The sequence below is a fragment of the Seriola dumerili genome, unplaced genomic scaffold (genome assembly GCF_002260705.1).
Source record: "Seriola dumerili isolate Sdu_G_001 unplaced genomic scaffold, Sdu_1.0 BDQW01000025.1, whole genome shotgun sequence".
NCBI lineage: Eukaryota > Metazoa > Chordata > Actinopteri > Carangiformes > Carangidae > Seriola > Seriola dumerili.
The window spans coordinates 6,140,480-6,158,948 of NW_019174280.1; the positions used below are offsets into that span (position 1 = coordinate 6,140,480).

General features: G+C 39.8%; 1 protein-coding gene across 1 annotated transcript; it reads right to left on the minus strand.

Moving 5' to 3' along the window:
* Window positions 1–4,510: 4,510 nt before the first annotated feature.
* On the minus strand, window positions 4,511–13,114 carry kcnk13 (potassium two pore domain channel subfamily K member 13). Its single transcript, XM_022737943.1, has 3 exons — window positions 12,778–13,114; window positions 8,613–9,400; window positions 4,511–4,666 (listed from the first exon to the last, which is right to left on the minus strand). Exons 1-3 carry the CDS (start codon window positions 13,112–13,114, stop codon window positions 4,511–4,513), a joined length of 1,281 nt encoding a protein of 426 aa, XP_022593664.1.
* Window positions 13,115–18,469: the final 5,355 nt, after the last annotated feature.

The following is an 18,469-nucleotide window of genomic DNA, read 5'->3' on the forward strand; positions in this document are numbered from 1 at the left end:
AGTATTCAGGGATTTGTTCATGTCTGTGTTATTTTCTCCTTCTCTGTTATTTTCTCCTATTTACTGGTCTGATAATGTAGGTGACATCTAAGTGTTGGTTTTGATGAGAGCAAAATGTTGACATGTTGTTTAAATACATTAAGTCAAGTAAGGCAGCACATAAAATGTTATACCTTAGAACATCTCTCAAGTTGAGAGTAGAACAATTAAATACTCTAAAGAATTGTTTCAAATGGACCAATTCAAAAATTTGCAACTGACAGCCGTCTCAAGCCTACTGCCCTTAGTTATTGTTGAAACATATTGTTGTCAAGCTTTCTGTTCTTGCTCTGTAAATTTACAGTTTACCATGTTAATGGTGGCAATTTACCACTTGAATTTCTTAGTCATTTTTGGGGCAATGGGTTTGTGGTTTTAGACAGAGCTAGACAAAAGCAGGCCTCCTATTTCTACCCGGTAACCACGGTTCTCTGCATCAGCTGTATACTTACCTAGACAACTAAGTTAATGTTAGGTCCAGTAAGCTGAAAATTCCATTGCCACCTGACTTTTTTATGTTTCAAGCATTATGATGAAAACAAGAATCTTGTATAAGATTTTACTTCATGGCTACATGCATGATATTGTGCTAATAGACTGAAGCTACAGCTGCATGAGTGGCAAATGAGTGACTGCTAATGCTCAACTCTGATAGCATCCAGGATTGGCTTCCACACAGTGGAGAAATACTACATAGTGGAAGTGCTTGTGCTAGTTAGTGCTAATGATGCGTTCTTAGGCTTTGAGTGGGGTGACATCATGGGTTGCTGGACTGCATTTTGGTTCAGTTGCTTCGCTTTGCTTGTGGTAGAAGTTAAGAAAGCACAAGCGTCAGCCAATCAAATGTAATAAAAGCATGGCTGTGATTCGGTCATAGGGTTCACTCCCTTTCTCTTTCACTCCTCCCATTCTCCTCTCCACCTGGGTCTTCATCACATATTTTCCTTGTCTATGCTCTTAATTTTAGGTTTTCACTCCTTTGTCACTCCCGTCCTCATCTATTCACCTATTCCTGCTTCCTCTCTTAGTCCACAGGTTATCCTGTCCTGTCCCCTTGCTCTTATTCGAGAGGTTGGAGAGAGGCAAGACAGAAGGACAACTATTGGTACAGATTCAAGATTATATACTATTTATAAATATATATATATATATATACATAAATATATACATGTGTATATATATATATGTCCTTTAATACAATAATAAACAATAACAATAGCAAGGAATGTAAATAAATGTGTGGTCAAGTGAGGACACTGGGGGACAATGACACTGGGTGAAAGAACCTCCAGAGAGAGAGAGAGAGAGAGAGAGAGAGAGAGAGAGAGAACAGAAGTAACATGAAATTTAATTTTTCCTCATACTTCATATATATTATACAGTCCATGATGTGACCCGTGTAAACCTCCCTGCGTTGTGACTGAATGGATTTATTTACTGGACAGTATGTGACAAAAACGTGATGGGATTATCTTTTATTCTGATAAAGCAGAAAGCTAGGTACTGTGCATGAGTGTCAGGTTCCGTTTCCCTCAGCTCTTCACCCCACAGATGAAAGATTAGGGCAACTAAAATCAGTACAGTAAATACATATAATCTAATACAGTTTGTATATAAAATAGCTATAACAATGACCAAAAAAGCAGCATCAATACTAATTTAATACAAATTTCCCTGCCGTTATAATTTAACATCTTAATGTTGCTTACATATAGCATAGCCTCTAATAGATTGTAAGACACGTTCCTGCAGTACCGGAGGCTGCAGTCTCAGGACCGCAGTATATTATGAATAATTATATATCATTTCATTAATATAAATATGGTAGATGGTTGTGTCAATAAAGAAATTAGTTGGTTACTCTTAATATGTTTAGGCTATATGAGCTTTCATACTCACTTTCTGTTTACCGTCCATCTTCTTACGAAATGCGGAGCCAATGTCCATGTCATAAGTGGCAGTGTCTCCAGAAACTAGGGTCCTGAAACTGCAGTCTCCAGTTCTGCAGGAACATTTAACTCAGAATTTCCTCCAGTGAAGAAATCACTTTTTTTGTTTAAAAGTAAAAAAAAGGGATAAGACCAGCGTACAGGCAGACTGGCAATGAGGACTTCTGGCTGAAACCCCGGTCGGCCGGTGGCTCATGGACTTTACCGGCTCCAATAACTCCAAGGCTGAAGTTCTTACCCAATCCTACCTTAGAGCCAATTATGGTCTGGATTTACCGAGATGGAGAGACCTACTAGCTGCTAAAGGACTCCAGCTTGACTCAGAACTGGCTTTTCTTCTCCAAAGTGCGTAAGTAACTTGATGACTACATAATGTTACGTGTCTGTTTTTATTACTGACCGGTTACAGAAGGCATGATAATGTTAGCTAACTTGCTGTTTCCATTATTATGAATGTGTTCGGCAAATGTTGCTATGGTTAGCTGGCTAACTGCAAGCGTTGCTGTTGAGCATAACATGGCCATGCTAGTGAGCTAGTGGTTGTGACTGGATTGTTTTTTGTTGGCTCTCGTGTACATTTATTCAGTTGTGCATGTTGTGTGTTTAGTGGCTGCTAGCACTTAACTTCATAACACCTTGTTGACTGAGAACGTGAAGGAGGGAGGAAGGGGGGTTGTGGCCGAAGGGAGGCCGGAATTGTGGCTGACAAAGCGTTTGTTTTGGTTTCAAATGCTGGTGGTCTAATGCGACATATACTCCTTTAACTTTTACCCCTGTGATTTTGAATTTTGGAAACGCTACAAGAAGGCACCATACATTAAAATCTGAAAGAAATGCAGTTTTTCCGTGATACAGCCTTATTATGTAGGCTGCTTCAACATGTGGAGAAATCCAGGGTTGACAGGTTTGCCTTGCCAGTTACAGTTTCTAAGCTGTGATTTGACAGTGTTTCTTTATTTTTATACAAATACATTCTTTACTGGGCATATGTTTAATCAATGCTGTGAGCCATCTGGATCTCACTTCTTCTCAGTTTACAGTTTTCAGTTTATCACGTTGCCTCTGTACAAAAAATACTTTCTTTGTAGGTTACCCTGTGTTGTCATTTATAAAGGCAACTCCAAAGGAGGTTGTCTCTCTGTAAATCAGACACACTTAAATCAGATATACAAAAGCTCAGCTGGTGACATCAGAGGTGGAACCTGGGGGATTCTCACCCTGTAATTTCAGCGTCCTCTCAGATGCATTTATATCGAGCATGAAGATGACTTTACAATCTGCCTAAATCAAGCATAATGTAGTGTCCACAAGTCGTTCTTGCTCTTAGCTGTTTGCAGGTTTCACCTAAGTCAGTTACTCCACAGGCATGTTATTAACAATCTCTTCCGTCTTTTGTCCTTTGTGTTTACTGTGCTTGGTGTGAATCCAGACAGCGGGAAAAATATAAACCTGACACTTGCTGAGCAAAAATCAAATAATCAGGCCTGTAATTATTTGTTTCAGTTTTTCACATTTACATCAATACCAACCACCTACCTTCCTAGACAGCATGAGGGTGCGAAAATGTCCCCATGTCTGCATCTGTGCTAGGATAATGTGCAGCAAAGCCGAAAGCAAACAGCAGTCTCACATAATAGGTTTCATCTCAGATTCAGAATACTTCTCATTCAGCTTCAGATAGGTCTGTTTGCTTTGTAATGAGGTTCTTTTCAGAGGTTTTGTCTTTTATTTGTCGTGATTATGAATGAATGCAGTAGCAAAGACAGAAGCTATTGAGTAGGATATAATGTGGCTGTAAAACATTTGTCTGAATCCTGAATGATGTGAATGAAGGGTGCCACTGATTGTCTAAATGTAAAATCATGTATTCTTCATTGAAGGTAAACATTCAGTTACCTGTGAATTAGGCTACTTTTTCATTTTCTACATGACACTGTGTTTTATGTAATAACTACCAGTAGACACAAAACCAAAAAACACCCATTTTATTAAAGCTATTTTTCTCTCATTAATGTCCTTTACAGGGACAGATACAGTATAGACGTGGGCAGAGTCATAGTGGGTATTATAAAGTACTGCAGATGAGTGGAAGTTGTGGTTAGATGTGAAGTAGCTGTGTAGTGCGCATGAGGTCTTTAAAGCATAGATACAATGGCTCTAGGCAGGCTTTTTTATCACCATGGAAACTGAATTCCTAGCGGGGTGGGGGATTGGGCATTCCGGTACTCTGAGCTTTGTCCAGATGTGAGACTCCAGCAAACTATCATGCATCATTCATGTAGCCATGTTCTTGACAGAAAGGTGGGCTGAGATGGTTTGATTCTAAGCCGCAGCTGCTGGGGGGTCAGCCTGCTTGTCAATGGAAAGGATACATTATTTAGTCATGAATTCAGTCTTGTAACACCAAGTAAGTCATTTCTTCTTCTGGAAGGCAGTCCTCAGTGTCTTTTTGTGCTCACTCGCTTCACCCTCTCAACCCTTTTGTAAAATTTGACAAAAAAAAAAGATTCACACTTTTCCCCCTATCTGTCCACACTAGTCTCTGCCAGCCGGTTGTTCATGATGCCCAGGGCGCCCACCCCTCCTGAGAATCCGTTCTGACGTGAACTGGAGCTGGACTGGCGTGGGTGCCCAATGGCCATCTCCGATAGCTGTTTCTGCATAATAGCCAGGTTCACCTGCAGGGAGGGGACAGAAATAGAGAAACCAGCAGATGAGGAAATATTTGCTGTCTGGAAGTGGTACGTGCAACCTGTGAAGCATTGTGAAACAAGAATTAATACAGTCTTGTTGGCAGCAGGCACATCTGATTTAACAGGTGTGATATAGCAGCAGCACAGGGTGTTTTTCTTCTCCTTTGCAGTGTTGATTTAAGTGAACAAAGACAACAAAAACTGACAGAAACCAGATATTTACTCTCCCACACACCAACTGTTCCCTTTCATTTTTCACTCTACAAAGCAGTGTGTGGAGAATTTACTCACCTGATGTGTTTTACATTTGTTCGGTCAGTATTAAAACTGCATGATATGCAAAAAAACAAAACAAAACACAATCATATTGCGATAACCTTGGCAGATATTGTGATATGCGATTTAACTTTCATTTCGCTGAAAGAAAAATACAAAAATGATGATGTGATTTTTTTTTTTGGGACTTGTGCCAAACAAATATGTTCCTTTACATCTGGAGAATATGATTGTAGGCAGTCTCTGTAGCACCATATTGCTTATGGTGTGATGTGGATATTGCACTTGGCCATAATGCAATTTCGATTATATTTTGATTAATTGTTCAGCCCAAGTCAGTATTAAAGCAAGTGAGCTGGAGCTATTTTATCTACACACAATTTTGTGTAATATCCTAAGGGCATGAATCTAGGGATGGCAATATCAGTCCACCACTTTGGTCCAGAGTGAAACATCTCAACAACTACATGTTTTCCATTAGGGCTGCACGATATACAAAATAAAACATATAGCAATTATTTTTGGCAGATATTGCAATTGCGATATGAGTCTCAATTTCATTTGGAATGATAATTTTTGCATTTCATTTTCACTGAAAATTTTTAAAATGATGATGATGTGATTTTTGTTGGGACTTGTACCAAACAAGCATGCTCTCTCACGTCTGGAGAATATGATTGTAGGCCGGGGCGTCTCTGTAGCGCCACAATGCTTGTGGTTCTAACAATGCACAACAATGTTGTGACACATTTTACCTTTACCAAAAAAATCGCAGCTCCCGGATTTGGATATTACACTTGGCCATATTGCAATTTCGATTATATTTGATTAATTGTGCGGCCCTACTTTCCATGAAATGTTGTGCCGACGTTCATAGCCCCAGGAGGATTAGGCCAGCCCCTGACTTGTAGCCTAGCATCACCATGGCACTGACAGTGACGTTGACACTGTTGTCTTTGAGTGGAAGGAGGACTGCCATGAAATGTGGTTCAGTCCTTCGTGTTCCCCTCAGGATGAACTGTAATAACTATGGTCATCACCTGATTTTTATTTCGGTTCCATCATCAGATCAAAACTTGAATTTTGTCCCATACTTTGGTTTAGGGTCAAATACTGCTCTCATCAGCCTCAGTTATACTTTATCTTTGATGCTAATTAGCACACATTTGCATACTGGCACACTAAGCTAAGACAGTGAACATGGTAAACATTACTGTCATTATGAGCAAATTAGCATGTTGATGCTGATTTAGCTCCACTGTGCGCAAGTATAGCCTCATAGTGCTGCTAGCATGGCTGCAGACTCTTCTTGTTATGACAGAAACAAAGGGCATCATTCATAAAATGTTTGTGCACACAATGTCATGGTGTTCAGTTAAATTTGAGATAACCACAAAGTATTTTGTTGCATTAAGATGTAAGTTGTTGTTGTTGTCAGTGTTGTTAGTGCTCTCAGTAAATGGATGTGTCTGATGGGGCCATGAACTGTTGACCTCATCTTCAGTGTCTGCACCGAGTGTTTATAGATCTGCTTCTAAGAATTTAACCACCTTGTGCAGCTAGAGAGGCTACAGCAAAATAAAAATGTATTCCATTAACACCATCTGAACTCTAAAGGCTATTATGAATTTCGAGTTTATGTTGCCACTGAATTCCACCTACATGTCATCGACGTTCAGCTGTCCCAGATTGAAAATGAAAAGGTCAGTGTGTTACCTTGGGCAGCACAAACATTTGAACTTGTAGAAGTCTGTGAAATGTCTTGTCTCCAGCCCTCCCTCTGTCCTCTCCCTCGTATTCTTCTCTCCAAAAGTACAATATCTACACAGCCAGACTTTACATGTGTCGTATGAATAAATGTTCAGACAGACTAGTCTGATATTCAGACTGAAATGCCATTTCATGTCATTCATATATTATTATATATTATATAAAGGGCTGAACAAATTGGTAGACAGCAAATCAGAGGTCTGGAATCACAGACCTCTACAGACACGAGGCAATACCATGATTTGCAGGCAAATTTGCTGTCAATCAACACACAAGGGTGCATGCATGTAAGGCTCTGAGGTTTCCATCCAGCTCCAAGCTGAATCAAACTTTAGTTGTTCTTTTATTTTGAAAGGAGACCAGATTGTGTTTGTTTTTGTGAGTATTGTAAATTTTAATCAGTGTTTTTATGCATATGCATAAGAAAACAAAACTATAGCATCGTTTGAATTCATCTGTCTGGGCAAGGTGGGGTGATTTTAACATTAGCTGCACTGGTAAGTGATTTCAGTCATGTCTGGAGCACGTACAGCATGTGGGTAGTTTTTCACAACAATTACCTACTGTTTTTCGGCAACCTTGCTGGACCTCCTGTGGTTTAAATCTCACTTGGAGTGATGTCCTTGTAACTTAAAGTGGATGTCTGAATTTTTTCTGCAGAAAGGGCAGCTTCTCCTTCTGCTTTTTTCATAACCTCAGGATAAAATTTGTCTCTTGTGTGAAAATTGAGTAAATGCTAAGCTAGTCAGACAGAAACATGTTAACACCAATTTAGACCTATTTGGGAACCAATATGAAAAAAACACCAGGAGAGCAAGACCTCATACAAGTTCATCTTGGACAGGGCAGATTACAGTGACTCACTATTGTCCTTTTGAGGTACAAAGTCATATTACAAGACAGGACTGGCCAGGGCTAGCTGATAATCATGCTAACTCATGCTAACTTGAATAGATATCTCTGCAACACAATAAACTGTGTGTGTGTGTGTGTGTGTGTGTGTGTGTGTGTGTGTGTGTGTGTATGTAAAATATCAGATTCAGTTGTTCATTGTGGGCCAGCACTAATCCTCTGGAGGTGCACAGTCACACTGAATGATCAATATGTGTGTCAGTATGTTTGTTAAGTTTCTGTGTTAATGGTTTGACGTCAGTTTTTATCACCTCCTTGCTACAGCATCGCACCATTTAGTCAGTCAAAACCCTCAGGCTTTAATCACCATGTGTGAAAATCTAGTTTTTTTGAGTTTATAGTGAGTTCATAATCCTTGGGAGCATGGTTTTGACATTCAACAGCTCACACTGCTCACTCCTATTATCTCAGTGGGGTAGCTGTTATGGAAATGTACGGACAATTGACACCTAAGTGTCTAGAAGGGCTGTCGAGAAATTTTGTTTATGTAACCTAGAAAACAACAGCAAAAAATAAACTGCTGCTTATACAGACAGGAGGCTCTTATCAAAATATGAATCATTATATGAATTATTTAACCTTTGTTAAACCACCAGTCATTGGTGTTGCTTATCTTTTATTTTTAATATTTTAATGAGTTTCAGTGATAATAAGTCTACACATGTATGTTATGGCTCATGAGGAATCTCTGTATTGAAAGTTATGCTGCCTTACAGCATAAAAAATTCAATTAGGCTTATAATGATGGAGATGACTGAGAGCAGGGTGAAGGAGTTAATGAGTACAGTAAGCACGACTACAGGGAAACAAGGTTACTGACTAAATGTTGTCTGCTACTCATATGAGCAGTAAAATCAAATTACTCTAGGTATTAACAGAATATCTTGTGTGCAATAACATGCGTGATTACATTAACCATGTGAAATGTCACACGAGCTGTTGCCACAGCCTGCTCGAGCCCTGCAGCTCTCACCTTATTGGCTGCTAAGAAGTCCCGCATGGAGATCATCTCCCCAGACATCCTGCGCCCAGTGTCAGTCTCGCTCTCGTTGATGGCGTCTGTCTCGATCGAGGGGTCTCTGCGGGTACGCAGGTGACCTGGGGCCACCACGTTCCGTCGGGGGTGCCGGTGCGGGTGGTGACCCCTCCTTGGGAAACAGCAGCGGCAGGGGGCTTCCAGCCTCCTTAGTAGCCAGTTGAGGACCTGCTTGATGACAATGGAGATGACATTGAAGAGGGAGTAGATGCAGCAAACGCCGGTGAGGATGAAGAAGAAGTTGCCCAGCCGGTATGCAGCTGTTGCGTGGCCCTCGTAGACGACCCGCTGGCTGCTCACCATATCTCCAAAACCGATGGTGCTAAAGGCCACAAAACAGAAGTAGAGTGAGTCCAAGTAGCCCCAGCCCTCGGCTGCCGAGTACATGAATGAAGCGCAGCAGGACACCAAGATGGCTGCCGCTCCTAGGATGAGCATGACGCAGTAGACCGAAGGCTTCCAGCCAGCCAGATCCTCCCCTTTTCCCCCTCCACCTCCTGCAGCTCCACCTGCTCTGTTTCCTTCAGACACTTGCCGGCCATTTTGTGGGAGCACAGCCTTGTTATGGCGTCGTTCGTGACAGGACTTAAGGACAACGGCGATGACGGTGATGACACGCTCCAGAAAGAGGTTGAAGAAGAGGATGGTGGCTGCGCAGCCAAGCAGGCCGTAGAACATCAGGAAGACTTTTCCTCCAATGGTGGCAGGCGTGGTCATCCCAAACCCTGGGATACACACAAAAAATAATATGAAATATGTTAAAATTACACAGTGAAACTGGTGTTATGACAAGATCAAATGAATACTAGGAAGAGCAGCTTCCTCGATGTTTTGTCCTCAGATGTACAAGTGCCTCTGAATGAAATAATTGTTTTACATAAAAGCATTACATTCACTTTAACAACTGCTTAGTCTTACTCAGTGCCTCCATTTTTCTTTCAAGCACACACTTAAGTGCTCTAAGGAAATGAATGGGTTATTTGTAGAGGAGATAACGGTGGTCATTGCTTCCAGCTTCTTTTACTCACCTTTAAAACTAAACTTGCACCCTCTCTGTCATTATCAAAGATGGTTAATTACTGAGCTCGCCTTCTTCCTAGTGAATATTATACTCACACAACAGCTTCACTCCACTGGGTTGCCATTGGTGATGCACTCTCCCTCCTCTTTCTCTCTCTGTCTCTGTCTCTCGCTCCTTCTCTCTTTTTGTCACTCAATTTAAGAGCTGAGGTGTTTTCAGCCCAAGCACATCACTGCAATCAGTCCCAATGTGTCGGGTTGTCTAACATTTCACTGTATTCCACACAGTTATTTGGCAACTAAAAGACCCAGTTGAGCCCTTTCACTTCTCAATTTGATCATTTAAAAAAAAAAATATATATTTCTAAAAGATTTGAACCCATTTAACTGGTTTCACCTTAAGGGGAACTGAGACGCTGTTTTTAAGAGACTTCTCTTTTGTCTCTTGAGAACGGGCAGAACAGGCCTTCCTATCGACTGCACCAGTATCAGTGAAGTATCTTTTTCATCCCTCACTTAACACTGAAAGCTCAATGAAGCGCTGTCTGTCTGGCTGCTCTTCTTTTTCAGTTTATCACATTCATAACATTGTTGAAAATGTGAACACTTATAATTCTCACGGCGATTTCACGCGCCGTGTAACGAATTGACTTCTTACAGGTAGGTATAGCAGCTGTAGAGCCTTACAACACGAGAGCTCTTTTCTGTAGAGAAACAAAGATGAATGTTAAGGTGTCTCGCGTCATGAAAAGCATACTCTGCAGCAAGACTAATTGCCACTGTGCCACAGGCGGGCTTCTTGCAGAGGATTTGATTGCCTCCACATTCAAAATTGGTTCTCAAGGTGCAAATTGAGCCGGAGTTTTCTTCCAAATACGCCGATAAAGCCAAATGAACTGGATTTTATAGATGTGTTTTTCTTTCCTTCTTGTTTTGTTAAGCCCGGTTAAATGCGATGTTGATGAGTCATTTAACCTGTTTAATAAAATATACAGCCCATAAAAGAAAGGGGAGAAAACAGTGTGCTACTGTGTCAGTATGACATCTGTGTCAGGAACAAAAGCTGTGGGTGTTAATGGAGGTGCTGGGCTGTGCTACACAGTCCCGACTTTTTCCTCCTAAATTCAGCGTCACTCACTCAAGAAAGATATTTAAACCAGTAAAAGGATGTGGGAGGCGTATTTAACTTCTTCTCATAAGTTTTTATATACATAGGCTTGTACTTTTGACTATTTATCAATGAACTTTTATTATCTTTTGAACTGATTATTCAAACTGGACAGTTTCATGCCCATGCAAGCTGTAGAACTGTGACTTAACAGATACCACAAACATGAGTGTGAAATCAATCTTCTAATCTACTTTGACTGTAAACCAACCTATCATATATTTTAATTAGGCCATGTAACCAAATAGTTTTATTATCGCAATCTTATAGTAAAACAAACAATGTGCATGACAATGTGCATATTTTCTGACCACACATGCACTTGAGATATTAAAAAGATGCACCACTCTCTAGTACTCCTCCATGTATTTATCCAAGCTCTGCAAGCATGCAGCACTCTCAGAGAGGATGCAAAATGATGCTGTGTTTGTGAAGGGCTTTACTCCAAAAACCGAGAGATGAGAGTGTAGGAACAGAGAAGATGAAAAGGCTAAAGAATGCTCAGATTGATCTCTCTCAGCATACAGTATATGTACAGGAGGTTGCAGCAATGATGACGATACTTCATACTTGCACTGTTATAACCATAAACTCAAACTTGTAACGCAGTCTGTGATTGTGGAGTGTTATGCAGGAGCATTTTGAAACTGTCTGCATTCATATGCAGAACAATGATGCTTCTTCTCTTGGGAGGCTACTTGAGTGAAAGATGTGATGAAGTTTGTGTTTAAAAAAATCAGAATGTTGTCTTTGCTACTCTCAGAGGAAGGTGCAGAAGGAAATTCATCTTGGAAATTGTCAGACGCCTCAGGAATAATTGGATCAATCTTGCAGCATGGCCTCTTTGTAGGCCACAATCTATCTAAAAAAAAAAATGAGGTCGTATAAAATGTGATCATTTTGGAAATTGGCTTGACAAACCCCAGGTCCTTCATCACCTTCCCTCTGATTTAAATGGTGATGGTCTTTCCAGTCATCTAATCGGAGGGCCTGTCAAACTGTCAACTGTCATAAATTCAAAATCACCCCGATCAAAGATGTTGAAATGGCGCTGACCTATCAGGTACTGAGAAATAATCACCTGAGTCTGCAGGTACAAATCAGGGGTATCAGCAACGACAGATCAGTGAGTTTATTGTCACTCTGTATAACAGTGCTATTCCCTAGAAGGATGGCTCTGTCTCTCTGCTCCGTCTATCATACTGACACTGACACCTGTAGTGCTCTCAGACAGTCCTGGAGAGTCTGGGCTGAAATGGAGAACAAATTGTCAGGGACAAATCTTGCGCTAAGGCAGAGATTACATTTTTTTTTAAATTTTTTTTTATCTTTCCTTCTTTTTTTTTTCCTCTGAGCTTTGTTCTACCCAAAGAAACAGACTGCAGGAACTGATGCTTCAAAATGAAACATGCGTGGTCAAAGAGGAGACTCATCAAACACAGGTGGAACTAATTACATTAATTATGGCTTCATTCTGTTCAGCTTTGCTACATCCAGGGCTCTGGTCATGTGTATGCTGGATCACTGCCTGTATTGATATGTTACATGGGAAAAAGTCCATTACACACAATATATTATTACTCGTTACTGGGCTTCATCTGTTTTGTGTGAAAGTTTGAAACCTAACTTGCTTTCTAAGACATTTTCAGCAGAAAATGAAATGAGGTTGAAAATAATTTTGCCATTTTGGCTCATAGAAAGTGAGTAACTAATGGCCTTGAGTTTGCTGTAGTGTTTGTAAACTGTGAAAGACAATTTGTGACACAGTCATCTGTAATTACATATAACAGACAAAACATACACATGAGTTAATAACTGATTATCCTGGAAGAGAGGTCAAATCGATTTGGAAATGAATGTGTTTTCAGAAATTGCATTTTAACGCTGTTTTAAGCGCCTCTCTCTTCATCTCACCAATGGTTGATACCACAGTTCCCACGAAGTAAAAAGCGCCGGTGAAGTCCCATCGTGGTCTGATTGTGTCCACACGGATACCGGCTACGTTCGCCTCCTCGTAGTTCCTGAGGAAGTTGTTCAGGTCCTTCTTACTCAGGTTATACTTCTGGCTGAAATGCTCGAACCTCTGCGCCCAGCGCTCCTTCGCCTCTCGCTCTTTTGGCTGCTCCAGTGCGGAGAAAACTGCCGCCCCACAGAAGAGATAGATAATGATGAACAGTGCCAGCAGCAGGAACCTCGCGTTATCTTCGTTTATTGGACCGGAGCCGCAGCAGCAACCGCTCCTACATGCCATTATTTTGCTGTTGTCACCGTGGTGCAGTTGCAGTGAGGGACCTGTGACATGGTGGTCTCGAATAAAACGCTCTTTTCCTCGGGAGAAACGTTGCAAAGATATTTTTTTTACAAAAGAAAAGTCCTGCGCAGTACAAGTAAATGGTCAGGTAGTTTGTAATCGGGCTGTGGATTCGGCATTTTGCTCACGGGCATCTGCACTGTCCAAAGTCCAAAACGTTCATGCCAACGCGTTCTTTAGCGACTTCTCACTTCATTTCCAACGACTGTACTCTTCGGTGTGGGCTGCCAAGATGCACAGAGAGGAGGAGAGATCCGCGCAGCAACCTGTGGATGCAGGGAGTCGTGCTGTTGTGCGCTGTGATCCTGCCTCTCCAAAGAAGTCTCCACCCCAGAGCGCGCGTTTTACGCACCGCGGACAGACCACCATAATAAGAATGAATTTACAGTCTCCGTCCATTCATCACCGTATGCGAAGTCTATCTTGACATATCTGCTGATTCCAGAATTCATTTCCACATTTCAATTGTAAAAGAGGCTGATGTGTTAATGAGTCCCAAACTGACCTGAAAATGTTCGACCTGACCCCAACTTTGGAGGCTTGATTCTGACAATATAGCGCACGTTTGCATAGTGAGATCAATATCACTTGACCTTTCCGAGCTCTGATGAGAGATTCATGCTCCTGTCCATGCTTACCCAGGGACGATGTGAGCAAATGTCACAACGGAACGAAGGCTGGAAATAAATTATTCAGGATCACAGGGACAACAAAAAGCCATTTCTGTAATACTGGGAATTTAACACAACGATGATGCGTGCAAGGCCATTTCAGCACCATGGACAGAGCGTTAGATCACACTACAACAAGGTTTTATATTTTTTGGAAATAACAAAGTTTTTACTTTGCCAGAACTACTTTTAAAAATCAATTTAAGGCTGCTCAAAGTGAACCAGAAAGTGTTCACTGGACCAGTTATTAGCATTTTTTACTCTTAAATATTAAAGCCCAGATGAAATTGCAGGTTTTTTAAGAGAGTTGTAATAGAAGACTTGCATCACTGAAAGTCTACTGATGCATAAAACATATTAAGAATTCTGAGCACGTCAAGCATTACTTTGAAGTGAGTAATATATTCAGCATTGCTAATATGCTAATTCATGATTTCAACTGACACAATCAGAATTAATTTGAAACAATAATAGATGACCAAATTAGGCGTTTTGGAGCTGCCCTTACTAACAGGTACAGTACCACATATTATAGCAACTTGATTATAATTGTATTTATACCATAGGTTATTGTTAAATAAGGTTGATCAATGGAAGTGATTTTCTCTGTGTCCTATCTGGAATTAGTGCAACATAACAACCACCTGTCTTTGAATGGCAGCTCATCAGCTTGGATTGTTCCCAGTGATTGCTCCTGGTTGTGGGCTACAGTAAGACAGGAGTGCCAGGAAAAACATTTTATTTTTAAACTTAACATATATTTAAGCAGACAGTTTAAAATTACTGTATAAGGAAGAAGTCCAACCTTTGCATGCAAGGATTGAAAAGTTACTGTGTAAATAAGATTTAGGGGAATCCCTTTTACAAATGATAGTATTAAAACATTAAAAACTAAACTGTTCTCTCTGATATTTGCAAAAGCTTCATGTTGACTATTATGGTTTTGCCAGTCCTTTGTCATATTAGATTCATACATAAGCTTATAAAAGTAAGACAGTAAGAATGTTCAGTCAATAACATGGGGCAGTTGTATTGTAGGACAAGGAAATTAATGTTAGATATAAGACAAAAGTGTGAACAGAAAAGTTATATTTTTCTGAACAATTGGCTATATGAAGGGTGGTAGTTACATAAAGTAGAAAAATAACACATTTTGTACATACAAGAAATCGGAGTGAAACCAGTGGAAGTAAGGAGGAGTTATTCTAGTCGTTAAACATGAGGGAGCAATTGATAAATACGGAAAACACCTCATAAAATAATACACCACTGAAAGTAGACAATCAGCTTGATTATTTACTGTGTACATGATTCGCACCCCTGATTACAGCCACCTTGTGTCTGATTTTATAGACTGGGCCAAATCCATACCAAACTTCAAAGTATTAATATTTCACTGGCCATTATTTGGCGATTACAGTTGACTGGAGTGTTGCTTCTCCACTCATACATGGCTGTTTAAGGCCATCAACAAGTGATAAATAAACTTTTAAGTGTGCTTGACATTGAAACAAAATGGGTATACTGCTCATTTTTATACTCAATGAGGGTTAAACATCACTGCTGGTTCTGCTGTTTTCTATAAATAACTCGGTAAATAAGGGTTTTATGTTACACCATATTTTCTACTATTGCTTTGTTGTATAGTATAGTATAGTTTAATATAGTATACTACACGATTCTATATTCTATATTATATTATATTGTATACATACTATAGCATAGTGTAGTAGTGTATAGTATAGTATAGTAGAGTAGTGTATAATATACTATAGTTTTAGTATACTATAGTATAGCGTTGTATAGTATAGCATAGTATAATAGAGTACTATATAGTGTTGTAGAGCATAGTATAGTATAATAGACTAGAGCATTACATAATATAGTATAGTATAGTATTCTATATTATAGTATAGTAGACTAGAGTATATAATAGTGTTGTAGAGTAGAGTATAATATAGTGTATAGTATAATATGGCACAGGCATGTGAAGGTCTGTCAGTTATTTAATTTAATGGTGACAGGTTTTAGTTGCAGAACTGGACTCTGTCAGATATATAATTATCAAGGTTTAAAAAGAAATGAAAAAATATGTGTAATTTGAAATATGCTGTGTTCTTTGCCTCACAATGGAGTAAACGGGCAACCCTGAAGCTGTTTCTTTTCCACAGTACTGACGTACAAGCAGATAATTATTTCATTAATTACCTCATAGCCTGAAGCATAGCCTGGTTTTGTGGAAGTTGTTGTACATAGAGCCAGACAGCCAAATGGGCTGCTGCCCTCCAGTCTCTTGTCAATTATAATTTAAAAAAAGTTGCTGCTCTACTGTTGTGTAACTTCCCAGAAAGTGCTAACAAAAGTAAAAACAACTATGTTTAGCTCTAATCTGGCTCTTACTGAAGACCTTAGCTTCTTTTTACTTCCTATTCTTCTGCTTTTACTTTCTAAATCTAGACTTTGTAGCCAGGAATTGCTAGTAGCTGTGTGCGTATAAATATGAGGTTCATTTCCAATTCTGTTCTTATTTCATGAAACACTGGTGATTATTGGACTGTGGTAGTTTATTAATACTATAAATCATGCTAGACAGATGGGTATTGAGCTTCCTGTTAATTCTGTGTTCACTGCAGATATGGAGTCAGTCCATTTCAGTTTAAGCAGAAAATGTTTCATTAAAAGTCCATGACTTTTCAATACACATTTGTTGACTGAAAGTGACCTGAACCCCACCCTTCTTCAGACTGGTTGAAATGATTGTTGTCTGATAAACCAGCATAAAACATCAATTTACATACGTTGTGGTTACTAACAGGGCTTTGTGTACATACACTATGTATTCATGTTTGTGCATATATGGCCTTGATTATAGTCATTAAATGGCTGGGCATTCACAAGCATGTGTGTGAGTCTGTGTACATGGCATTTGCTTATTTATGCATACACACAGACACAACCACACGTACATCAGTCTTGCCTGTATATGTGGCTTTGATGGCGTTGTCTACAGTAGCTACCTCTTCCTTTGCAGAGCTTTCAACTTATACATGGCCTTGTTTTGTCCATAGCCTTCACGTGCTATGGAAAATAGGACCTGGCAGAAGAAAGCACACCATTTTCTGTGGTCTGCTTCACATCATTTTGAGCAATCTTCAACACACTCTACTGGTCTGTTCTTATCACCAGGCGAGTTTATCAGCCGGCCCTCTTCCAAAATTTGGTGCAAATCTACAATGGCCACAATTTTTATAAAAGAATAGTTTGTTTTCATGTGAAGAGTAAGAGATTAGGAGATTGAAACCACTTTTTCCCAAAAAACGATTCCTTTATTTTTAAGTCAAACTTAATCAAATGCAACATTCACTAACATATTTAAAATCAAGATTTACATTATGCATTATGAGAGACGTCAGTTGGGTCTGAGGACTATAAGTTTGAACATGAGAAAAGGTGGAGTAATGTGGTGTTGCAAAGATATGAGCTCACCAGACCTCTGTGACCCACTCCTGATCTCTGCTTGAGTCTAGCAGGTCGAGGCTACTCTCACAGCTCTGAATCTCCAACAGATGCATTGTGGATAATTGTCAGTAGATGCTAGGTTTTGACAAGGAAGAAGACTACGCCACTAAATTTGAAAGATATTCTCTCCTCTCTCAATTCTGGATTTTGTCGCACATCTGGTCAGAATATGAGACTTGATTTAGATAAGGAGTAAATATTCTGAATAAGAAAACAACTCCCATATGGTCTTATTTGGGAAAAACATGAACATTTCATAACTTTCCATATGCTTATACGCACTGATTAATGGACTACATCATACTACGAACTGAATCTCTGAGAAGCACTGTGTGGGATATATACCTTTTATATAGGATACTGAAGGCAGTCATCATTTTAAAAAATGTACTGTTTACTGTACTGTTTTTCTTTTTGTAGGTATGAGATCCGTTTCCATGGAAATACATTGGGAATATTCAAATAAGGGTTATTCATGAGCTGAGCGTTTTGTGAGCACACTTCCAGACCTGCTGTAACCTAATAATAATCTACTCTTTTATTCATAATGCATATGCCCAATTATCTGAATGTGCATGATCCCGGGCTTATTTCTTAGTTGATGTAATGACACTGTTGCAGCTTCACTACTGCAACTATGACTCCACCATTACCATGTGGTCTGCCAAGGTCACAGCCATTTGTCATCAGCCTCTACATCTGTAAGTAGGCACTTCACCTCATTTTGCCCTGGTTTATAAGCAGCATCATTAAGCTAGTGCTCTAATCATTTACACACAAACAGACACACACACACACACACACACACACACACATATATACAAAAAGGACCCTATTTTAAACTCTTGAGTCCACAAGTGTCCGCACTGCTGAATCACCTTCGAGCAAGACTCTGGATCTCAGCATCTCCAGCAGCTTCAGGGTAGTTGTTCGGTATCTGACCCTAACCGTTGACCTCCCTCTGGAGGGAGCAAGAAAAAAAGAGAAGTTCTTGTTGAGTGGGAGCAGAAGGCATTATTAAAAATTTTGATCATAACACTAAAAGTCACAAGGGAAAAACCCTGACCTTCAGCTTCACTGTCTTACCTCATGGTGGACGATTGTT

Bases quoted from the DNA above. Each gene is read 5' to 3' on its own strand.
- kcnk13 (XM_022737943.1), bottom strand. From the start codon at position 13,114: ATGGCATGTAGGAGCGGTTGCTGCTGCGGCTCCGGTCCAATAAACGAA. The intron at 9,401-12,777 runs GTGAGATGAAGA...TGTGTATCCCAG, and splicing joins AACTGTGGTATCAACCATTG to GGTTTGGGATGACCACGCCT. The intron at 4,667-8,612 runs GTGAGAGCTGCA...CCCTCCCTGCAG, and splicing joins ACTTCTTAGCAGCCAATAAG to GTGAACCTGGCTATTATGCA.